Source organism: Rhizophagus irregularis, chromosome 9 (assembly GCF_026210795.1).
Source record: "Rhizophagus irregularis chromosome 9, complete sequence".
NCBI classification, from domain to species: Eukaryota; Fungi; Glomeromycota; class Glomeromycetes; order Glomerales; family Glomeraceae; genus Rhizophagus; species Rhizophagus irregularis.
The window spans coordinates 4,328,965-4,355,520 of NC_089437.1; the positions used below are offsets into that span (position 1 = coordinate 4,328,965).

A 26,556-nucleotide genomic window follows, 5' to 3' on the forward strand; every position below is an offset into this window, starting at 1 on the left:
TTGCTGTACTGCTCAGCAGCATTAAAAAAAATTCTGGCCTGAGCCAGAATAGAGAAACCATAAAAAATTTCAAAATTTCAGCCTAAAGAAATAGGCCAACTAAGTCTATTAAAACCTGGCCTCCAAGCCAAGCTAGGCTCGAGCTTTATCTTCAGAAAAACGTTTTGCAACATTTTTTATTAAAACATTGAAAAAAAATGTTGCAAACGTTTTTTTTTAAATATATTATTAATAAAAAACGTTTTTGCAACGTTTTTTTATTAAAAATATCGAAAAAATGTTGCGAAACGTTTTTTTTAAATATAATATTTTGAAAAAACATTTTCGCAACGTTTTTTATTAAAATATCAAAAAAAAAATGGTGTGAAACGTTTTTTTCTTAAATATATTATTACAAAAAAACGTTTTGCACCATTTTTTATTAGAATATCGAAAAAAATGTTGCGAAATATTTTTTTAATATATTATAATACAAAAACGTTTCACAACATTTTTTGTATGATAACACGAAATCCAATTCGAGCGCGACCGAGCTTATTACGAACAGGCTTTTGAGCTGAGCGCATTAAATTCGAACTCTTTTCAAGCTGGGCTTCCATGACACTGAGCCAATTTAATCATGGCTCAGTTCAGCTCAGCTTGAAAAGCTCGAGCCAGTTCACGAGCTGACTCGGCTTATGCAGAGCTTTAAATACAACCAGCTTTTGTAATAACTATTAAATCATAAGATCAGACATTAAATTAGGTAAGATTATATTTTTCAACTTCTGTATTTTTCTATAGATAATTTTATGTTACCTGTTTAAGGATAATAATAATAAAAATTTAAAGATCATTATCACTAAAAAAGATAATAGGAATTTAATAAATTGTACTTATAATATTGTATATCCAGAAGTTTTTCAATAGCTAAAAATTATAGAAATATACTAGAAATTATAAAAATAAATGTAAATTTATTTATATAGTTTTTATTTTTTTTATACATAAATTTATTTTACATTACAATTATTATTAAATAAATTTATAGTTTTTTTTATTTAATTATGACAACATTTTATACTTTATAAATAGAAAAAATTATATGAACCAAACCTATTATAAATAAATGAATTTATTAATTTTATTTATAATTATTAGTAATATTAAATATACTATATTAAATATTAGATTAAAAAAGAATATTTTATATAAAAATTTTATCAAGAATTTATCTGTTATATTACTTATATATTAGCTTTTTATATATATAATATAATATAATATATATTTTATTTAAATTTGCATAAAGTAAAAAAAAACCTTGAAATCTATCTTTTTTCTAAGCAATTAGCCAATTACAATTACACAATCACTTTGTAAGTTAGTGTTATTAGCAATACTAGCCAAATCATAAATTTTCCATTAATTATGTAATCTGACAAATTGTTAGTATATTATCTATGTTATCATGCTTTTTTCCAGCAAAATTAAAATTATTATTGGTAATACTACTGTAACAGTATACCCCATGCGAGCTATGACCATGTAAAGTTTTTACTAATTTTGGTCAAGTTTATTTTGGTAAATTGTTCAACGTTCCTCTAATGTAGTACATTAACAAACAAACATTTCGTTTTTTGATATAATCTTTTGTGATAAAAAATTTTCTATAAAAAATAAATATACAATAATATTAGTATATATCATTTATGCAAGTGAAGTAAGATCTGTCGCTTTTTCTCCGATGCAAAGATTGAATGTCAACAATTTAGATCATTCTCGTCTTACATATATATATTCCTACAAAGATTTTTATCTTTTACTACGTAATTACAGCACGATCTATACGTTTTTGACTTCAATTCTTTTCGGTCTATAATAAAATAAATAAATATAGCTTCAGCTATGTTTCGTTGTAAAACTTGTCATGCAAACATCGGCAATACGGTTCGAATAAATTGTGCTGTATGCCAAGACTTTGATTTATGTGTAACTTGTTTTACCGCTGGAGAAGAATTAGATAAACACAAAAGTTGGCATGATTATCGAGTTTTGGTAATGACATTCTTTTTAAAGTATTTTATAGATTACTTTTTAGATCCCGGCTTACCAACTTGAACAGATTAAATCAAATGTGATCATACTAGAGAATGTGAATTTAAAGATAATCCCTTAACTGATTTCATAATTTGTTTGATTTAATTAGGAGCAATATTCATTTCCTTTATTTACGGAAGATTGGGGAGCAGATGAGGAAGAATTATTGATAGAGGGAGCTGAAATGCACGGACTAGGTAATTGGCAAGATATAGCGGAATTTATAGGGAGTAAAACTAAAGAAGAATGTGAACAGCATTATATGGACATATATATGAATAGTGAAACATGGCCATTACCGGTAATGTTTTTATTTAATTCATTTTATTCGGAGTAAAAGTTTTATGGGATATTTTATTATATTGAGATAAAAGAATTATATAAAAATGGTTTGAGTGACAAATTTGGAGGACAATTGATAATTTAATATACTTTATTATCGGTACATTGGATAAAATAATCAAGGTATAATTTTAAATGAGGTTTTTAATTAAGAAGCGGATGTATACATACTTTTTTAAAAACTATTTAGGATATGAACGTTAAATTCAAGATTGATGACGAGACCATGAGAGAAAGAAAACGACGCCGTGTTTTGTCAGCCGATAATCGACCTCAAAGTATTAATGAATTTATTTGTATTACATATATAAATCGGGTAACATTTATTGTTACTAAAACAATTTATTTACTTATTTATTTTTTTAATTTATATAGATCCACCACCTAAGGTTTCTCAAAAAGTTTGTTATTACTGTTCTAGAGTTTTTTCTGAAACAAATTTTACTTATAATTGTATCGGAAATAATTAATATATTTAAATTATAGCCATTACAAAGTTTGCCAGCGAATCATGAAATTACCGGATTTATGCCAAATCGAATGGAGTTCGAACATGAATACGACAACGAAGCAGAACATGTTGTTAAAGATTTAGAAATTAATGAACCTCAAGATCCTCCCAAGGACACTGGTTTGTAATATTAATTACAAAATCGCTTTGACCCATTTGTATTTTAACTCTACAATAAATTTAAATTTTCATAGAAATGAAAGCAATCGTTCTAGAAATATATAACAAAAAATTGAAAAAGCGAGCGGAACGTAAGAAATTAATATTTGAACATAATCTCTTAGATTATAGAAATAATGTAATGTTATTTAAACTCTGCAAATTTGTTACGTAACTTTTTGATGGACATTTATTTAAAATCATTTTATTCTCTATTATAGAAAGCAACGGAGGAAAAATATAAAAGTAAAGAAGAAAAAGAATTGATAAATAAAATCAAGCCATTTGCTCAAGTGCTGAGTAAACAAGATTTTGATGATTTAAGAGAAGAATTATTAGGTGATAAATATTATTTATTAAAAATAATAATAATAATTCAATTATTTGACTTAATTTATTTAACTTATAGAGGAGCTTAGTACACGAATAAAAATAGAAAAGTTACAAGAGTATCGACGAATGGGAATATTGACTGAAAATGAAGCGGTAAAATATGAGGCAGCAAAGGCACAAAAGGTAGCCTTTTTTACTCTCTACGGCAGATCAGTTAGTTTGAACCGGGCACTAACTGCTTATTTTTTGCTGCATTTTTTTCCTTGGTGGAATTTACGTATTTTATAAATAATGGCTGGCTTATAAGGAAACAAACCGTGAATTAGCGGCTAGGCCTCATAATGGGCACGTGAATTCTACGATAAATAGCGATCGTTTAGCAGCAAAATATGCGGCCAAGATACCGCCTGTTTCAGTAAGAGAGGTATTTTCTTAATTGATCATTTTTAATATTTTATAAAAAATCTTCTCATGTGTAAAAATGAATCATGTTTAGCAACAGCAACAATCTCCGTTGTCATCACCATACGGTAGCAAAACAGTCCCATCTTCATCAGCTATTAAAATTAATCAACGGAGAACTCCAGCTGCACTTAATCTTGATGACGAAGAAGGTGTTCATTTGTTATCTGAAGCTGAACGAAAATTATGTGAAAATCTACGAATATTACCCAAGTCTTATTTGGTAATAAAAGAAACGATTCTAAAAGAATGGGCTAAATCAGGAGGAAGTTTAAGGAGGCGTCAAGCACGAGATCTTATACGGATCGATGTTAATAAGACAGCCAGGATATATGACTTTTTTATAGAAATGGGATGGATACGGCAATTATCAGATAATACAACGGGTGGAATTAGTGGAAATTCTTTTGGTATACATAACGGAGGAAATAGTGGTGGAAAAGGTGGTGGAATGACGAATGGTACTTCATCGCCTACTGTTAATAACATTCATAAGAGACATGATTGACTACTGATCATTAATTGCTCATTTAGCATTTTTTCCATTTTTTTCTCATAATTTCAAAAGGACTCGGTTTGATTTGAACCTTCTTTTTCTGTCATCAAGAATTTCGTTTATTCTTTAATTAATGATCTTTACAAATTTTCCTTAGGTTTTTTACTTCACTATTGTAACATAAAAAATTGTTTTCGAAGAAGTAGAAAAAAAAATCCAACTGGAATAAAACAACAAAAAAGAAAAAAAAATTAGTGCAAATGGGTGAAGGATTGTTTATATTTTAAAAATATCTTATAAAATTATTTATTCTGTACTGTATAATATTTTCTTTTTTATTTTTCTGATTTAATTATTTATATAAGAAAAATTTCCCTTTAATAATATATTTAGAATTCCGGGGTTCAGGAATAACCATTTAAGTTAATATCAAAAGTATTAGTATTTGCTTTTATTCCTTAACATAATAAAGGTTTAAAAGAATGGTGTTATGGAATACTGAACATTTGCTTAATAAATATTGCAGAAGTAATGTTTTCCATTGTTGTATAATATCTTTGATTAGTGTTAGGATTGCTAAAATTAGAGTTGTATATTTATAAAATATTATTATACCAAGTATTTGAGAACAAAAAAATATATACTTACCGGATGTAATTGTTAACATTTTGGTATAATTACCCTTCTAATACTAAATCTAAGATTATAGAATATTCACATTATATATACCGGAAGATTTTATTGCAAATAAGAGCACTGTCAGATATTACCTAATATCACTTTAATATAAGAGTTTACCCTTCTTCCTTTAGGTAAGATATGTTATATATATAATTTCTTATATAGTATTATATATAACCTAAGATCTTTAGTTACCTCTCCTCCTAAAATATTAGGTAATATCTGATAGCACCCTAATAGTAATTATATTTATTTTTTAATATTTAAAAAAAAATTTTTTTAGTATTAAAAGTAAATTTAATTAATTTATAATATTTTATAAATATAAATTTTATAATTTGTTTTACTGATTTATAAAATATACAAAAAAGTTATCTAATTAAAAGAAAAATTTTTAAAAAGATAAAATCTAAATATTTTTAAAAAAATCAGTTGAAAAATTCTAATTGTCACATTTATATATTCTTAAAATATTTCTTTAAAAAAGTATTATTTATAGATAATTACTAGGGTGATCATTACCATTGGTCAGAATGATTAATTTTTACTAGCACTATATTTTTTAATGCTGGTCAATCATCATAATTTTGGTTATTAGTGATCATTGCCCCTTGTGATAATTAAAAAAAATTCTTATTTATATAGAATCCTATAATTTAAAGGCTAAAATCATCTTTTTTACTAAAATTAAAAAATTGTTTTTTGCAAATTTCTTAGCATTTTATAATCTAGTTTTGATAAACTTTTTTTTAAATTTATATAATTTAAAAAAATTATAAAATAAAAAAAAAAGTTTATCAAAATTAAACTGTTAAATACTAAGAGAATTATATATTTCTAATTTTTAACTTTTTAAAAAATAGGCTAATTTGTTAAAATATAACTTATAACTTATTTTAAGTTTTATTTATATAAGTTTTTTTAAAAAAATTATTATTTGTAAAAAATAAATAAAATCTTTATTAATAAAAAATAATACAATCAACTCTTTATAAATGCAATCTTTATAAATGCAATCTTTATAAATGCACATCTTCTATAAATACACCTTTTATTTAATTTCAACTTGAATTTTAAAGTTAAATGTATGGTTTATACAGTCAAACCTTAATATAGCGAACCCTTAATATAGTGAATTTTTCAGACAACTATAATAAATTTTTCTTGCTATAATGAATTAACCAATTAAATCTCTTAAAATCTTTACTATAGCCCTATAGCAAAATTGAGGTCTAGAACTTAGGGTTCGTTATAACAAGGGTTGACTGTATATTTTACAGAAACTTACTATTTTTAATCAATATAGAATCGATATCGTTAAGTTTATCTTAACGGTATCATTTGATATCATTTCAATATCATTTCAATATTGATTTAATATCGATACGATATCAAAATAAAGTATTATCACTTCGATATCATTTTGATATTAAATCAATATTGAAATGATATCGAAATGATAATTAAAATGATATCAAAATGACATCTTTAAATTAAACTTAAAGATATTGTTTTGATATCATTTCTATTATTATTTTGATATCATTTCTATATCGATTTAATATCAAAATGATATTGAAGTGATAATACTTTATTTCGATATCATATCGATATTAAATCGATATTGAAATGATATTAAAATGATATTGAAATGATATCACTTGAAAACTTAAAGTTTCTGTAAAGTATATATATATATATTCTGTAAATACACCCTTTATAAAAAAATTTTATATACAGTCAACTCTCTTTATAGTCACACATTTGGGACAGTCCATATTTGGTGATTATAAAGAGATGTGACTATATAAAAAATTTCTTATATTTGTATATCATAATTCCGGCTAAAAATTAACATAATTTTAGCCAGAATTATACTTAAAACTTTATTGTATCATAACTTCGCCAATATTAATCGTAGAGAGATGATCTTACCGCCATTCGATTCGTCTTGATGAGACGGTTCTAATGGTATAAAATACGTCGAAATCCAATCACTAGATTAATTTCCGAAATTAAAAAAATATTAATGGTTTTTGTGTAATAACTCTGTCAATATTGATCCTAGAAAGACGATCTCACTACCATTCGATTCGTCTTGATGAGACGAATCTAATGGTATAAAATACGTCGAAATCCAATCACTAGATCAATTTCCGAAATTAAAAAATATTAAATGGTTTTTAAGTAATAACTCCGTCAATATTGATCACAGAGAGATGAGCTTACCACCATTCGATTCTTCTCGATGAGGCGATTCCAACGAGCTATAAATCATCATTTTACAATCACTAGGTACCGAGAAATCTAGCAAAATGTTAAATGGCGCAGTAAACGTAAATCAAGAAATATTATAATGCCGATGTTTAACATTTTGTTGAATAACTCGTCAGCCAGTGATCGGAAAAGGATAAAACTTCTGGTAACGGACTGGATTTTTGGACGTTGGATAGTTGACTCACACTGGCCTTCGGGTAAAGTTGGGGTATGCGATTCTGTAATAGTTCAGTTTTTCTTTGCTTTAATTTTATTTTAGTTTAGATTTCTTTACTTGTATGAGTCGTGAAGCTACTCTTTTTATTTTTTATTAGTTTATTTTCTTATTTTTGTAATATTGTTCGATTATTTTTCGAAGTTCAAAGTATAAATAAAAGATAAAGTCATAAGACTGTTTGCACAGGAAAAGGATAAAACTAAGTCATAAGACTGTTTGCACAGGAAAAGGATAAAACTAGAAAAAACTAAAAAAAACTCTCTCCTGTTGCCTTCACGACAATATTGCGCCAAAAAATAAAAAAGATTTTTTTGAAGTATTTTTATTATTTACTTTGCGTTACTACTAACTATTACACATTTTAGTTCTCCCTTCTACTTTTAGCTATGACTAACAAACGAAATAATAAAGCTTCTGGTACTTCTGCTCCAAAACGTCCTGCCCAGAGTCCTCCTTCTGGCAACGTTCAAGGTCAAGGTTCTTCTGCTTCTACTTCTGGTCTCACTTCACAACCTTTGACCGACAACTCTGCAAAACGCACACGGGTTTCTTCTGAACCCGTTATGGACCAAGACAATATTTTGACTCCTCCTGCTCTTCAGGATAATACTTCAACTTCGTCTCCTCCTCCCGTTGATACCAACGCGTCCCCTTCGGCTCCTGACTCTGGTACCTCCCTTGATGACTCCCAACACTCCCCCTCTAACTCTGCAGACAAAGGAAAATCTGTAGATATTTTGCCTCCTGAACCTGAACGCGCTGCGTCTCCTGACGCGTCCACCGCTGCTATACAATCTTCCCTCCTTCGCTTTTATGCTGCGGCTGCGCCCTCTACTATCGAAGGATTTTGGACCTATTTCAAAACCAATCGTGAAGCTTGCGACGCGACTGATAGAGAATTCTCCTCATTTTCCTCTTATGGTAGCAAGGCTACCACCCAAGGATCAGGCGATAATAAAATTATCGTTGTCTACTTTCGTTCCAAACCAGATATGGAAAAAGCTATCGCTGCGCCTATCACCTCCCTGCATGATCTACAGTTTCACGAACATGACCCATCTGCTAAAAAGGTAGATGAACAGCTTCGTACCCTGGTAGTTACCGACATCCCCTCTTTGTCACTGATGCGCAATTAAGGGGTACCTTTTCCCGTTATGGTATTATTACCCACTGCTGTACGCGTCTTTTGAAACTTTATCGCACTGCGTATATAGTTTTCGACTCCGCCACCTCCCTGGACCAATTTGATACCACGTGGGCTGTTATTTGTACTGGACATTGTTTACGCGTCTGCCCAGCCTCTCACTCACCTGACCAACGCGCTATTAGGCGTGCTCATGTTGCACTTCTCGCCGGCCTCCTTCGCAGTTCTGTTGCCGCCGACCTCTCCGAAATTGCCAAAGAAGTTTCCGCTAAAAGCGTCAACATCCCATTCTCTTATAATTCCTACAACCCTAAACCTTACGCTTATGTACACTTTTCCTCTGCTGCTACTAAAGAATCAGCTATGGGGATTACTTGTGCTCTTAAATCTATTGGCCTTACTTGGCATGAACTTACTGAAGTCTCCTCTCTTTGTCATCGTTGTGGTCACCCCGGTTGTCATCTGGACAAATGTGCTTCATCACGTGCTCCACAACGTCCTTCTCGCCCATGGTCTAGCAATGATAAATTGCGTGAATTATATAACAAACACTTACCTCCCTCCCATCCTGCTAAACGTCATAATCGTTTTGCGCGTCCTGCTAATTCTGAACGAAGATCTTATGCTGATGCCGCTGGTAGAAGAGTTCCTTCCCGATCTCAATCTCACCCTAGATCTTCACGTTCACGCTCTCGTCCTAACAACCATCGTCATCCTCATCGTCCTTCACAATCTGATTTGGATCACGACATTGCTGCAATGGATGTTCCGCCTTTGATGGATTGGCAACATATTACTGAACAAATTACTATTATACTTGAAGAGATTACTCATCTCACCACAGAATTTGCTCAACTTCTACATCGCGTCAAATGGTTGGAAGATCAACATTCTTCTTCTCCTCCTCCTATCCCCAGTTCCCAACAACCTCAAGCTCCTCTTGCTCCCGAAATTGATTTTATGAACCAAGGATGGGATAATATTGAACCCTTTGATCCTCGACGTCTTAGTGACAACCTTATGGATTTTAGTTCTCCTGTTTCACCATCGAATGGTCCAAATTTCACTGCTCATTCACATATTCCTCTTTCTCCCCGTATGAGTTTAATCCCTGGCCCTGCCTCATCGCCACAAGATTGCCTTTCCTCCCTTACTACTACAGTCACTGAACTCACCAAGACTATACAACAAGGCATGGCTCAACAAAAACAATTCTTGGCTGCTCGCGATAACGCGAACTCCCAATAAATTTTAATTACTTTTTATTTCCCTTTACTACTTACCCTTTTATCATAGTGTAGTAATAATGGACAATAAAATACATAATTTTTCTCCTCACCCTTCTCCTCTTATTAAATTTGGTCAAATTAATGTTAATAGTTTATGTTCTCCGGTTCGACAACAACATTTGCTTAATTTCTTTCTTCACTCTTCTTTTGGTGCCTTGTCTTTAAATGATACCTGCTTTTTCCCTTCAAATGCTAAATTTATTTTTAATATTAAACATTCCCAGCATCATTTTAGGTCCTATTGGGCCTATTCGACTTCTTCTCGTCCTCATGATGGTGTTGGCATTTTACTTCGTAATCCCCTTCATAAACATGTTCAAACAATTGACTCTTGGAACGGTCGCCTTCTTAAATTAGACCTTTTTTTTCACCAAACAAAAATTTCTATCATTTCTTTGTATTATCCTCCGTCTGGTTCCGTTCATCAATCTATTTGTAATGATCTAATTGCCAAACTTCTTTCTTGGCTCGATCATGCCCGTATTAATAATTACTTTGTAGTTATCCTTGGCGACTTCAATATTGATGAAGTCGCTCATTCTAACTATTCATCCAACCACTTTAAACTTCTCCGTTTACTTTCTTCTCGGTTTTTTACTGACCATCAAGCTCACTCTTCTATAGATGGTCCTGATCTCACCTTTTATTATGCCAATGGATCTTCCAGACTGGATTATATCTGGTCTTCACCTGGTTTTTCTGCTCCTGGTTTATTTTCGCAAGTGGTCGCTTGCCCTAGTCTTCTGGATCGTCCCTTCACGGATCACAATGTTCTTACAACTATTTTTGATTTCAGTTCTTGTTTAGCTATTTTAGCTAAATCTCGACTTAAACAAAAAAAGAAATGCGTACTATTTTCTCATATACTTCTACTTCAACTGAAAAATGGAATAAATTTACTGCTGAAGTGGATGATTCTCTTGGAGTTTATTTAGATAGACAATATAATTCTCGTTTTGATTTCTCTTCTCTCTCTCTTGATCGTATGTGGCATGCTTTGAAAGCTGCCATACTTAGTGCTGCAATTGAAACCTTACCCTTTCAAAAAGTATCCAACACACACCGACATTCGTATTCTCCTGAATTAACTAAACTTATTGCTATTAACAAGTTTTTAGATCACTTTTTATATCGCCTTACTACTCGTCGTTCCAATCGGCCTACTCAAATTGCGCAAATGACTGCTGCTCTACCTTCACATCTTGAGAATCTTACGTCCTTGCTTCCTGATTATTCAATTCCTACCTATTCCACAACTCCTGTATCTGTATTTAAATCGTTTTTACGATCACAGAAGAATTTAGTTTCTGCCCTCTTATCTACTAAATTTGCCCAACATCTTACGGACTCTGTGGAATACTATACCGCATTACGTGACGAACACTTTTTGAACTCGCTTGGCACCTTCATAGACTCTGCTCTATCGGTTGAAAAACGTTCGATTGTTCTTGACCGCGTCCTGGTTGTCTTGGACTCTACTCCCACTCTTTTAACGGATCCTTCGGATATTAAACAAACTACTATCACTCATTTTCAAACGATTGTTTCTCCTCCGTTGGTCCATCATTCTTCCATTGCTTTATTTCCTGCTCGGTGGCAACAAGCTTACACCCCTCTCCCTGGTGTGTCCGCTTCTTTATATGATCCTGTTTTGGCACCTATTTCTCTACAAGAATGGTCAGACGTAATTTCCTCCATGCCATATAACAAAGCTTCTGGCCCTTCAAAGATTTCTTATGAAATGTTAAAACATTTGTCCGGCGAAACTTTGGATTTCTCTCTTTTACTTGCCAATACCTGCCTTTTTCGCAGTGATATTCCTGCTGACTGGCGTGAAGCCGTAGTTTATCCTATTCCTAAACCTCATGACTTTGATGCTCAACTCAAGAACACTCGACCTATTACTCTTCTGGAAACAGTTCGGAAATGTGTAGTTAAGGTCGTCACTAATCGTCTTTCTAATATCCTTGCTGATGGTAAAATTCTTCAAGGAGGTAATTTTGCAGGTTTACCTGGTGGTTCTACTGATGTTCCTATCAAAATGCTTGATGCGATTATTCATCAACAAAAACATGACTCTTCTGATGATCAGGAATTATGGATCGTTTCTCAAGATAACTCTAAAGCCTTTGATTCTATGGATTTGAATATGCTCAAATTAGCTTTAGTTAGATTACATATTCCTGCACTTTTAGTGCAATTTATTTTGAATCTTTTTACACGACGCAATAACAAAATTATAACATGCCATGGCGATACAGCTGCTTATCGAGTACGTGTTGGTATCGATCAAGGAGAAATTATTTCCCCTCTACTCTGGGTTATTTACTTGGATCCCCTACTTACTGTTTTGAATCAAGAAGCACGAGATCCCTTTGTCTTGAAATCTTCAGCTCTTTTAGAATATTCTCCACTTGAATTTGAACAACATTCTCTGCCAATTTCACATTTGACTTTCATGGATGATTCTACACTTGTAGCTTCTTCGAAAATTGGAATTGAAGATCGTCTTTCTATAACTGCTGAATTTTATACTTTGAATAATGTTCAAGCTAATTCAGCTAAATATGTTCTTTTTTCATCCTCTTCCCCTTCTTCGAAGATTGTTTTTGATCTTTCACCTTCTTCCTTAGTTTCCAATTTGTCTCTTTCCCTTTCCTCTTTACCTTTGAACACTTTATTTCATTTTTTAGGTGTTTGGTTTTCCTTATCCACCTCTTTCCAATTTGTGCTTAAGCAAGCGCGCTCTATGGTTAAAGATATGGCTGCTCTTTTCAGTCCAAAAAAATTATTAGCGCAACATGTGGCCTATCTGTACAATGCTGTCCTTCTTCCGAGATTGGAATTTCGTCTTCAAACTGCTCTCTTTTCAGAAAGCACTGTTCAATCAATTGTTACACCTATGTTTTCAGTCCTTAGAAGAAAAGCTGGCCTTGCCGCTACTACTCCATTAGCTTTGCTCTTCTTGAAACTTCCTTTCTCTATTCAGAATGCCTTTTACCGATTTCTCTCTTCTCATGTGGCTTCTTGGCAAAAGATTTTTACTCATCCAGATTTTCGAAAGTTTGCCAACTATGCTATTTCATATCTTCAAGGCTTTTTGGGCGCGGAGAGTTGCCCGACTACTATCAACCTAGAACCGTGGTCACAAGTTGTCTCCTTACGGACACATACTTTGTTTAACACTCTTTTGTTTTCTTCACGGCTTTTTATCACGTGGTCTCTATCCTTCCGACCTTCGAGGCGTGATCTACAACTGGCTATACCACTCCGATCCATTTTACTACATTCTATTTTTCAATCGAGTTGGAAACTTTGGAAAAACTTGAATATATTTATATTTGCTCAATTGGTTTCTCCTTGTGGACGTTATCTCATGAATTGGCCAGATCTCCGATATCTTGGTATCGTTGGTCGTAAAGGACGAATTCCTATTTGGTTTACTTTTATTAAAAATAATTTTCTTTCTTCTTCTTCTTCTTCTTCTTTACTTTTACCTTTGTATTTTATTAATTCTTCTTTCACTTTAGCTTCTCCTTGTTTATTAGATCATACTGTTAAAGATTATCATTTTTATCCTTAATGGGCTATTAATCTTAATTCGGCTACCCAAACTTTATCTGTTGGCCGTGTGTGCATTACCTACAATAAACAAAACTCTGCTATCATGTCTCATTGGCTTTCTGTATCTACCTCGGCCGATGAATGATCCTATAATCCTTGTCCTGGCTGTACTCTTAATATTCCAGCATTATCCAGAAAATCTGCCATTAAACAACGCTGTAATAGCGAAAAGTGTTTTTTCACTGTAATCCTCTCAGAGACTATGGGTTATCCTACCAGAAATGCCAAAGTATTCGCGGCTTATCTTCCCATAACTTTATCTACTTCATGGAGTTATGCCACTTCTTTGGCCCTTGTTCATCTGACGAACTCGCCCTTATCCGCTTCTTTCACTCTTTCTTTTCCCGCTAAGGACAGGATAGAAGATGATGTATTGCCGCCTTCTGTGCAATCTCTGTATACCGATGGTTCTTTCCGTCCTGCCAATGATTCTTTATCTTCTTCTATGGCTTCTGCTTGGATTGCTCTTGATGATGATGGATTTATCCTTGAATCTTCTTCCATGCATCTTCCTTCTTGTTTCCCTTCCGCTCTACGTTCTGAAATTTATGCTGTTTTATTAGGATTGAGTGCCCTCTCCCATGACTCTTCGATCTCTATTTATACTGATTGTAGTCAATTAATTTCACTATGGACACGTTTAGTTGATTCTCCTTTTTCATTGAAGTTGCTTCGCGAACCCAATCATCTTCTTTGGCTTTCTATTCGACAACTTATCATAAATCGTAATCTTAAAGTCGATTTGTTTAAAGTTCCTGCTCATGGCGATGACATCTACAATATACAAGCGAACTCTCTGGCAAAAGATGCTCATTCGTCTTTACAACCTACTATTTCACCTTTAGCATTTTGTTATGCTCCATGCTTGTTAACTTTTAACTCTTTGCCTATTGACATGAATATTCGTCATTTTCTCTGCTCTATAGCAGACGCTCGTGCTCTTTTATCTTTCTGTTCATTGGCACGCTTTACTGCTCTTAGTTCTCCCTCACTTTTTGATTGGGCTGGTATTTACTTTTGCCTTTCACAAATTAAAGGTTTTGCTTCGCATAAGAATGGTCATCCCGAATTCTGGATCTTCCGTATCAAACTTCTTCTGGATATGTTGCCTACCTTAACTACTCTTCAACAACGCAAACCTTATTTATATTCTCCAGATTGGCTTTGTCCACAATGCAACTTAGCTCCTGAAGATTTGAATCATCTTTGGACTTGTCCTTATATTCTTCCGGATTTAAATCCGTGTTTGACACATCATTCTGAAATTATTAAATTCAGAGATTCCTGCTTATCTTCGTTCTTATCTCTGAAGCCTTTAGATGCTACCTTCCAAACTGGATTTTCTGCTTTGGATTGTTGGAATTATGAATCTCCTTCGCCGTCCTGTCTTTGGCTTACCAGAGGATTATTACCTGCGCATTTAACTGCATTTTTGAATCAGCACTTCCCTTTCTCTGTTATATACAAATGCATTTCTCCTTTTCTTAATGACTTTCAAGTCGCTCTTTATAGTGGAATCTGGTTGTGTCGGAATGTTCTTTTTCATGCTTGGGAAGAGTCACAGGGTATCTCGGCTGCTTCCAAATTACGTGGCCCATCTATAAATTCTTCTTCTATTGCTGCTTCTTCACCAAATCATAACTCTTCTTTGGCGACAGTTTCTCAGGATTCCTGGATTTCTTGGATATCCTCTTCTATAATTCGGGGTGGATCATGGATCTCGCACTTGGATTTTCTGCGCCGCTTAACAGTTCAACCTCTTAGGATTTCTTTCTGGTAATGGACTGGATTTTTGGATGTTGGATAGTTGACTCACACTGGCCTTCGGGTAAAGTTGGGGTATGCGATTCTGTAATAGTTTAGTTTTTCTTTGCTTTAATTTATTTTAGTTTAGATTTCTTTGCTTGTATGAGTCGTGAAGCTACTCTTTTTATTTTTTATTAGTTTATTTTCTTATTTTTGTAATACTGTTCAATCATATTTTCAAAATTTAAAATATAAATAAAAGATAAAGTCAAAAGACTGTTTGCACAGGAAAAGGATAAAACTAGGGTTGGTCACCCTATCTCAGTGGTTAGTCACTGAGATCCTCATTAAGCCTGAGTATGGTGAAGTCGCAGGTTCGATTCCCATGACCACGGAAATAAAAAGAATTTTACTGTGGACGCTACAACCAATAGCGTGAAGGTACAGGGATTAGTGTAGTTGGACTGCATCATGGTGAATTAGTGTGTACGGTTAGGCCGCACATTTCAAGCTGGGTCATGGTGTCCTTCTAACGTTCCCTATGAGGCCATTGGCATGTGCGCAGTCCTGTCCTTGAGGTCACTACTATACCTTGGTGGGGACTTCCTGTCTGGGTGGTCACTCTATGATACCGCTTGGGGTCAGTAATGGCTAGATGGTCGTCCTAGATGGCAAAGCTGAGGGTGCAATGTCTTAGTGGTAGTTAGACCTTCTGTTAGGTCTTAGACCAACCAAGGTGTTCGTCGCACGAACAGGTAGCATGGCTATGGGGTTCGATTCCCTACTCCTTGGGTCCTGGTTGGTGATCCCTGGTGGTTGATACCCACCATAAAGGGGTGATCCTGGACAGATGCCTGCTACTTCCTGTCCGAGTGGTCACTAAAAAGTATACCACTTGGGGTAAACAACTGTACTATCGGTGCTAAGTAATCGCGGGCTGTAGTGGCTTTCGGAGTGACTTAGTACCTAAAATGGTGGTATGGAAGGGTACTAGATGGTTGATGTTACCTGTCGAAAGTCCTCCATGAAAGTAGATGCTCTCTAAAGGTCGTTAAATAAATTGAGTATCAGTATCATGCAATGGGTATAGGATGAGTAGGCGGCGTGTACTAGCTTCAGATCAGCCTAAAATGGCCTGATGGGGGATGTTGTATAGTGGTCTGTTGCGAAGGGAATTAAGTGCTGACGGTATAATGGTTGCCCGGTGAAGATGATAGAACGCAGTCCAGATTGGTCATAAGAGGCAATGGATGGTCTGGCCGTAAACGCTTGCAAAGGAAAAGGATAAAACTAAGGGTTGGTCACCCTATCTCGGTGGTTAGTCACCGAGACCGCCATTAAGACCTGAGTATGGTGAGGTCGCAGGTTCGATTCCCATGACCACAGAAATAAAAAGAATTTTACTGCGGACGCTACAACCAATAGCGTGAAGGTACAGGAATTAGTGTAGTTGGACTGCATCATAGGTGAATTAGTGTGTACGGTTAGGCCGCACATTTCAACTAAGGGTCATGGTGTCCTTCTAACGTTCCCTATGAGGCCATTGGCATGTGCGCAGTCCTGTCCTTGAGGTCACTACTATACCTTGGGGGGACTTCCTGTCCGGGTGGTCACTCTACGATACCGCTTGGGGTCAGTAATGGCTAGATGGTCGTCTCAGATGGTAAAGCTGAGGGTGCAATGTCTTAGTGGTAGTTAGGCCACCTTACAGGTCTTAGACCAACCAAGGTGTTCGTGTACAGAACAGGTAGCATGGCTATGGGGTTCGATTCTCTACTCCTTGGGTCCTGGTTGGTGATCCCTGGTGGTTGATACACACCATAAGGGGTGATCCTGGACAGATGCTTGCTACTTCCTGTCCGAGTGGTCACTACAAAGTATACCACTTGGGGTAAACAACTGTACTATCGGTGCTAGGTAATCGCGGGCTGTAGTGGTCTTTGAGTGAGACTTAGTATTTAAAATGGTGGTATGGAAGGGTACTAGATGGTTGATGTTACCTGTCAAAAGTTTTCCATGAAAGTAGATGCTCTCTAAAGGTCGTTAAATAAATTGAGTATCAGTATCATGCAATGGGTATAGGATGAGTAGGCGGCGTGTACCTAACTTCAGATCAGCCTAAAATGGCCCGATGGGAGATGTCTTCTATAGTGGTGCTGTTACCTGAGAAATTAAGTACTCGGTATGATGGTTGCCTATTGAAGATGATAGGACACAGACCCGAGATTAGTCTCATAAGAGGCAATGGGTGGTCTGGCCGTAAACACTTGCAAAGGAAAAGGATAAAACTACCACCATTCGATTCGTCTCAGTGAGATGATTCTAACAAGCTATGATACATCTTTGTACGATTATTAGATGCCAAGTTATTTAATATATTCTTTATATAACTGTGATTATAAACGGTTCTTTTTAATATAAGATTTTTGAAGATAGGTGTGATAGTGACTATAGATAGATTGTGACTATATAGGATAGATTTTAATAATAAAGTGTTTTGAACATTCAACTGGTGTGACTATATAGTAGAATGTGACTATAACGGGAGTGACTATAGAGGGAGTTGACTGTAGTTTACTTATAAAATTTTTATATTATTTTAATTTTAAATTAATATCATATAGATTTATATATATTCTATAGAGTATTGCTAATCTTAACTGAGAAGATAATTCCTCCCCTTCTTAAGAATTTAAAAAAAATAAACTTTTTTTGTGAAATATATAAAATAAATATAAGTGGATATTAATCGCATAAAAATTTGGCAATTTTTGGTTTTAAAAAAAAATTTTATCATAAAAAATACAATTTAACTATAAAATCAAAATTATATAATTTTCTCAAAAATCATCTGAACAACTACCCTTTTTAACTTAATAAAACCTTTTTTTTTTTATAAATTAACATATAATTTTATTCTTAGATTACTATACAAGTCAATATTTTAATTAAAAATTGAAATAAAGGAAAAGGGAAGAAAAATTCCTCCAGGTTAAGTTTAGTAATTCTCTATTCTATAAATGCACATCCTTTTTAAATGCATTTTTATACTTGAATGCATTTATAGAAAGTTAACTATAAAAAATTTTATTTATTATTTTATTTTTTTATATTATTTTCTGTCTTTAATATTTAATCAGATATTTAAATATTTAATTTTTAATTAGTTATAATATATATTTTATTTTTTATTTTAATATGATAGAAAATAGAATTACCATATTTGATGGTAATTAATCATCCCTTTTTGCATTTAATACCAGTCAAGATGCTCATAATTCTGGTCAAAATTGCCATAATTCTGACTGGAAATACTTATTTTTAGAAGGTACTTAATAACAGTAAAATACAGTATTTAATTAAAAATAATATATTTTAAATTTATTTACCTACTGAATTAAATTTATCACTTAATATTATATATGTGAAATACAATTTTATATAACAAATGGTTTGTAATTTAATAATATTAAAGTTCTTTTTATAGATAATTACATTTAGAGTAAATTTATTCATCGCACGTGCGATGCATCGCCACTTTCCTTTTTTGTAAATTATTTATGTTGATCAACCTGCTTATACATCGCCACCCCTCTTAAAATGGCAATGATAAACATAAAAATTTGCATCGCACGTGCGATAAATAAATTATTTCTTACATTTATATATATTTTTCTATTAATATTATTTTTAAAATTAATATTTAATAAAATATGAAAATTTCTAATTATCATCACAGGTGATTTTACTAGTATAAATAAATCACATAAATATGCCGCAGTAATTGCAGTATCGCAGTAAAATTTATTTTTTATCAATTGAACTAAAATTCTAATAACTATCTAAATACAATATTAATTTCTTTCACTAAGAATCTTACTTTTACAATTACGTGAATCATGGCTTAAACCCTCACACCTTTTACATTTCCTTTGTTTCTTGTTTTTTTCATTATTATTATTTTCTGAAATACGTTGTAACTCCAAATTATTAGTTATTTTTTGCTTCTTATTTTTACTTGCTTCACTTAGATATTTATTTGAAGAATGTCTACACCTTTTTGAAGTTACTGGATTAAAACAGGACCTTGAGTAATATATAAATAAGTCATAGGAAATTGGAAAAATTTTACTATGGTGTGGTGCATCTATACTCATCAAAAATTTAGTGTAACCTTAAAATTTATCTAGTTCTTCATTTTATGTAAATTTTCAAATTAACACCGATAAAATGATAGATTAATAAGTTATTCTCTTTTAATCTATCAATTTTAATTTAGATTTTATAATTTATTAGTGGAATTATTAAAGTATTAAATTAGGTAAAAAACATATGGCTTCAATAATAAATGTTAAAAATTCAGAAAATTTTGAAATGATAAATTTCACATGAATTTGTGATGTAATTTGATCTTCATGTATAAATAATGAATCGCAATAACCGGAAACATTATTTTCCCACACTTTGTTTTCATTTTTCCAATAATGCCACCTGCCAAGAAATAACAAAAACTTTATGAACAGCAGTCTCAAACATCAGATGGTAGGTTTGGGCCAAAAAGAATGAATCAACGGTTTTCAGTAAGGAATGATAGTGAAGGAGTTAATGATTATAGTTTTGAATTAAAGATTCAATTAGAAAGTGCAGAAAAATGTGGAAATGATGATGATAGTGGATGGGAGGATGAAATCGATTTAGAAAAGGAAAAGGAAGCTCAATCAAAGTTTATAATGGCAAAATTAGGTAAAAAAATGATTATTTTAATAATTTTTTTTTTTATTATTAAATCTTACGTATTTTAGAATAGAATGTAAATAATGAATTTGTGAAAAAAAAACAAGATCCATATAAAACAAGGGAGACGCCAAAATCAACATATTATGATAAGTGGATACCGAGCAGCTAAGGTTGCTTGCTGAAACCTAGAAGTTTAGGCAAGATGGCGTTTCACCGAAAAGCGAAATTCTGCCAAAACTATATTAAAGTTATATTAAAAAACTGGCGAAACTTTGGAGAAAAACGAAACTGCCGAAACTTATTATAAATGCTGAAACTGCTAAAACTCTGCCAAAACTATAATAAATCTATAGTAAAATTTTGACGAAACTAATCGTAGGATTTTGAAGAGGTTTAGACAAGCAACTTTACAAGCAGCTCATTTACCAGATCAGCAATTGGTACTTTAAAGATCACAAATTTTTTTTCACTCAGTCTAATACCGACGATGAAATTATAAATTTGGATCATAATATTGTTAATGAAAGTGAACAGAGTGAATCAGAAGAAGAAAACTTATGTGATGTGAATATTGATGTAAAGTTGAAATTTTTGAAGGAAGAGTTAGAAAATCAGCATAATAAAATGAAGGTTGATGAATACAATAAGAAATGAGCAATCTTTGAGTATTTGAAATTGTTGAATAAAAATGGCAGTGGAAAAATGAAAGCAAGTTTAAGTGTTGCACAAATAATTTTTATTGATGGTGAAATTTGAAAAGCTCGACAAATACGACATTGGTTTAATTATTGGCTTCTTCATAATGCACTCCCTATATCATTTTAAGGAAAACATCAAAAAACAGTCTGATTAATTGATAATGAAGATGTTGCTGAAAAGTGCCATATTTGGATTCATAATCAAAATTACAAAGTCACCCCTATAAAATTTAAGAAGTTTATAGAACAAAACCTATTAACTCAATTGGGAGTCAGTAAAAAGAAAACTATTGATGTATCAACAGCAGTTCGTTGGCTTAATATTTTTGGATATACAAAGCAAAGACAAAAACAAGGTGTATATTATGATGGATATGAGCATGCAGATGTAGTTCAATATAGAAACAAATTTCTATATTTTTGAATATGAAAAACTTATGTCACGTTATGAGGGTGAAAATATGGATCAGATTTTACCTGATTTAGCAGAAGGTGAAAAAGAGCACATCCTGGTAACGCATGATAAATGTATTTTTTATTCTAATGATGGACAATGTGGTATTTAGGCCAAAAATAGGGAATTGCCATTGCGAAAAAAAGGCAATGGTAAATCAATTATGATTAATAAATTTTTAACAGAAATTGATGGACGTTTAAAACTGAAACCAACAGATATTGAACAATATCCTACAGTTCTAGCAGAAGCATGTGAATATTTAGAGCCAGGAAAAGATCGTGAAGGTTACTGGATAGCAGAAAATGTTCTTAATCAAATAAAAACTAAGGCAATTCTGATATTTGAAATTCTTTATCCAAATTGTATTGGTGTTTTTGCATTTGACAACAGTTCTAATCATGCAATATTTGCAAAAGATGCATTAGTGTCAAAACGAATGAATTTAAATTCTGGTGGTTTGCAACCAAAAATGCATGATACATACTAGGATCCTGACAATAAGTTGCAATCAATGGTATTTCCTAATGATTATCCATATGAAAAGCTTTGAGGTCAACCAAAAGGATTGAAACAAATATTAAAAGAGCATGAAAAATAGCCTATTGGTGGATTATTATTAGAATGTAAAGAGTGTAAAGAAAAAAAAGATGATGAAAATTGGATTAATTGCTGTGCACATAGGGTAATGTCCTTAGAACCAGATTTCCTTGCTCAAAAAGGTGCAATTGCTGAAATTATTAAAAAGGCAAGTTACAAATGTATCTTCTATTCAAAGTTCTATTGTGAACTTAATTTTATTGAACGTTATTGGGGGCTGCAAAGAGGCATGCAAGAGAGAATTGTAATTATTCATGGGCAGGATTAAAACAAATTGTACCTCAAAGTCTTGAATCAGTTTCCTTAGTTACAATTAGAAGGTTTGCAAGAAAAATTTAGCGTTATATTGATTTATACCAAAAAGGTATTGGTGGGAAATTGGCTGAATATGCAGTTAAAAAATATAGATCCCATAGAAGAATTCCCGATAAAGTTATAGAAGAATTAAACCAAATTGAATTTAGCTAAAAAAAAAATTTTTTTTTTCTGCAGCCAATAAACTGTTTACATATTTACCAATAAAATCATTTCACGTGACGTTCACATGACTTTATTAAATTCTAAATTTTAGACTAATTGATAAGTATAGATACGCTGCACCATATTAGCTCTACGCATTTTTTCAGAGCCAGAATTATGATAATATTGGTCAGTTACTAAAATAAGTAATAAAAATCTGACCAATATTATCAAAAATTATCTAAAAAAGGAAAGATTTTCATGGTTATTTTGGCCTTTTTTACACATTTTTCCCTATGACCTATTTCAGTATTGTTCGGGGTCCTATTAAAACAAACAATATTAGATTCATCATTTCTTTAATGATCGTCACTATTCTCTTTTTTATCAATAGTTTAGTTCTTTTGAAATAATTTTTGCTATTTTCGTCTATAAATGTTTAAAATTTTAATAAGCATTTTATTTTGTATATTTCTAATCATAAGTTGAAGTAAAGTTTGTGGTCTTTATAATCATATTCATGAAAACTCTTCTTATGATTATCATAATCTGTATTATAATTATGTGAAAAGCAAAAAAGTACAGTATTAGTAATATTTAATAAAGAAATCCATACAAAAATCCATTTTCTAATTCACTCCCTAATCCTTACCCTAATCCTTGCCCTAATCCACACCCTAATCCTTATCCTAATCCACACTCTAACCCACATCCTAAACCTTACCCTAATCTACATCTTAACCCACACCCTAATCCTTACTCTAATCTACACCTTAATCCTTACCTTTAATAATCCATACCCTAAGTTCTCTGTTTAATTTCATGCTTTTTTTGCTTTATTGTTAAACCTTTCATTTCATGCATTTGGACTTAAATGATACTCAACTCTTATTTTTTATAGGAAAATCCTTTTTGCAAAGAATATCATTCTAGATGACCTACTAGTTCTTCTCATGTCTGAAACTTTGCACTTAAAACCAACATAATACAAAATTCATTTTCCTCATCACTAGAAGTAAAATTTTCATTAATATATTTATAACAGTTCATTATTAAAATGTGTAATGAAAGAAAAGGAAGTAAATTGATGAAAAAGAAAAAAAATTAAAAAAGACAATTCGTGAGAAAAAAAGTTTATTGATAGTTTAATCAAATGATGTTATAATTAGTAGATTAAAAATGGCATTCAAAACCTCCTTTAATGCCTTAAGTAAACTTGCAGAGCAGGTGAAAATACATATATTTATCTGTAATATAATAAGAATAAAAAGTAAAAAAGTATAATGTCGGTAGCATTCAATTTCAAATTAAAAAACAAAAAATTAATCTATTAAAAATTATATTTATATGACCCGTGTACAAACACCCCGTATAAACTTAGAAATTTTCTTACTAAAAATAAAATATGACTAATAATTTTTTTAAAGACATTTAAAATCCTAGTAAAAGTAATAATAATTATTACATCAGGAAATTTGTTTAGGCGTAATTTAGTGTAATATTTCGAAGGTGGTGTAAAATTTTGAAATATTACACTAAAAACATAATATTACAAAAGTTTACGCTTTTAAATTTGAATAATTATAGTAATTTAAGAATATCTCGCTATCTACTGATCCAATCAAGACGATCTATAGCTCATTGGAATCAGCTCATCAAGACGGCGGATCGAATAGTAGTAATATCACATTTCTACAGTTGATAGAACGCTCTATAGTATGCAGTAAGTTTTAAAGTAATAGAAAGTCATCTATCAAATGTAAAGATACGAATTTACTACCATTCGATTCGTCTTGATGAGCTGATTCCAATGAGCTATAGATCGTCTTGATTGGATCAGTAGATAGCGAGATATTCTTAAATTACTATAATTATTCAAATTTAAGAGTATAAACTTTTGTAATATTACGTTTTTAGTGTAATATTTCGAAATTTTACACCACCTTCGAAATATTACACTAAATTACGCCTAAACAAATTTCCTGATGTATATATAATGTTTATATATGAGTCTTTTAAACATTTACAAGATGTAAACCAAGAAAAGTAGATTCTCTTTAAAAAAGAACTTCTTTAAAAAGAACTTACTCCTCCTAATCTAAAGTTCAAACTGACAGTATACATATAGTTACTTTGTCATAAGTTAACAGGTAATTTGGTACTTAATTATATTAAATTAGTTCTGTTTTATTCTAATATATATACATTATTCATTGATTACATTTCTCACCAATCGATCACTTGGCCATTTTTCCAGCAGAAGTTGCTAAAGAAAAAACTTTAGTTTTTTTCACTTGAGTAGTTGTAAAATACTTTATTTTTTGTTGTGAACTTTTCAGTTATTTTTTTAAGACTCAAATAGACCTTTAAAGTTTTAATGGAATTACAAAACTATGAAGCAGTTCTCATTAAAGATAATTTTATTTCTGTGAAGCTTTTTTCCCACTAGGTTCCTGAAAGTTATAACAGTTATATATTGGGTATAAGTTGAAGTAATAATAATTACTTAGAAAGCGGGCTTCTTCTTTATTATCAGTTAACATTTAAGGTATTTATAGTAATAGATGGAGACTTGGAATTTATTACCTTTTTTACTCAGTTTTTCCTCTTGGGATTTTCTAAGATTATGACTTTTCTTTTTGTTTTTTAGTTTTTCTTTTTTTTTCTGGAATGTTAATTAGGTTTAGTGTAACTTACCTTTTTTGGATTTATGTATATTGGTTATTTTAGAAGAGCTGATGAGATTGATAGATTTTAGTTTTTAATTTTTACTAATTCAAGTTAATCACATCATAATGTTTATCAAAGCATTTACTAAATATTTATAAATAGCACTTATTGAATACAAGATGTGTTAAAAAAGTATCTATAAATGTTAAATTAAAGTATTAAAAAAATGCTTAAAACATTAAATAATTAATAAATAATAAAATATTGTAGTATTTAAATATTTTATTTAATAAATGCAAATTTTTAATATTTATCAAATACTGCCATTTGATAAATACAAGACTTCCATTTGGTTAAACTTCATGATGCAGTAGAGGGATCCAGCACACAAAATCTATTTAAATTTTGCTAAATTTTCTGAAAGCTTTTTAATAAATCCGTAAAAATTTTTTAAACCCAGAATTTTTTCAGATATGACACAGCAAATTTCTGGTAAATTTTATGAATACTGGAATTTTATTAATATATAATAAAAACATTAAAATATTAATTCTCATTTTCTTGAATCAAGCTATTATTAATTCTTTAATACTTAAATCCATATTGTAATAAAGACATAATGAAAATATTTGAGATTTTAGAATATCGATAAATTTATGCTGAATTGCCAATTAAATAAAAAAGATTTTTTTTTATTGGTTCCAGTCACATGTTCTGATGCAAAAAATAAATTTCTGGAATTTTTAGATTTTTTTGGAAAATTTCCAGTATTTTTTCAAAAACTTTTTGTGCACTGGAGGGATTATCAAAATTGAATATATTAGATTACTTTAAAGCATATTTGGTCTTATTTAGTTGAAGTTGCTTGTCAAAAATAAATAGGTTATTGTTAAAATAGTAAAAATAATTTTAACATTTCGATATGATAAAATGACGAAATTATTCTATTATTAAAATTGACCAAAATGCAAATGACGAAATAGAAAAATAATTTTGACAATTTCAACATGATGAAATTCATTAATTTTGACAAACAACTTTATACCTGGTATATCCAACTGGAATTAGATGGATTACCATGATCACTAGTTAAGATATTCAGAAGGACTCTGATTCTTCTATGCTTACGAATTTCCATTCCTAAGCATGCCAACTCTTTATACAGTATTTGTTTTTGACTGAGCACATTTATTAGTAAATGAGACCTATGATGAAAAGTATTGATTTTGGCTATTCGTATACTATTCTGCTGATAAGTGGAGGAATCCTACAGGGATCACAAGAGGATTTGATTTTATACATTACTTCTTAGTTTTTGATGTTTTTATAATGGTAATATAATCTATATTGGGATTAATTTTATAGTTTATTTGGCTTAAATTACGAGGCCTGAAAAGCTAAAAAAAAGTTTCTTGTAATTTGAATTATACTCATATAGCCATATAACTACCCAACTGCATATATGTGGGATTTTCTTTAGAAAATAGCAAGTGATTTATTTTGTTCACTTAGTTCTAGTTAGTCCTTTTATGTACTTTTGTATATTTGTAAAAACTTTGACTTTTTTTTAATAAATGT

General features: G+C 31.4%; 2 protein-coding genes across 2 annotated transcripts; both read left to right on the plus strand.

The window, feature by feature from the left end:
* Positions 1-1,887: 1,887 nt before the first annotated feature.
* Positions 1,888-4,561, plus strand: OCT59_030010 (uncharacterized protein; the record flags this gene model as incomplete). The annotated part of the gene is made up of 12 exons (XM_066146371.1): positions 1,888-2,037; positions 2,189-2,380; positions 2,612-2,699; positions 2,797-2,822; positions 2,908-3,052; positions 3,127-3,230; positions 3,313-3,430; positions 3,501-3,607; positions 3,732-3,848; positions 3,921-4,347; positions 4,421-4,460; positions 4,540-4,561. The coding sequence occupies 12 exons, from the start codon at positions 1,888-1,890 to the stop codon at positions 4,559-4,561; spliced, it is 1,536 nt and encodes a 511-aa protein (XP_065995023.1).
* A 15,361-nt stretch (positions 4,562-19,922) lies between these two features.
* On the plus strand, positions 19,923-21,739 carry OCT59_030011 (uncharacterized protein; the record flags this gene model as incomplete). The annotated part of the gene is made up of 4 exons (XM_066146372.1): positions 19,923-20,103; positions 20,549-20,727; positions 20,977-21,183; positions 21,362-21,739. The coding sequence occupies 4 exons, from the start codon at positions 19,923-19,925 to the stop codon at positions 21,737-21,739; spliced, it is 945 nt and encodes a 314-aa protein (XP_065995024.1).
* Positions 21,740-26,556: the final 4,817 nt, after the last annotated feature.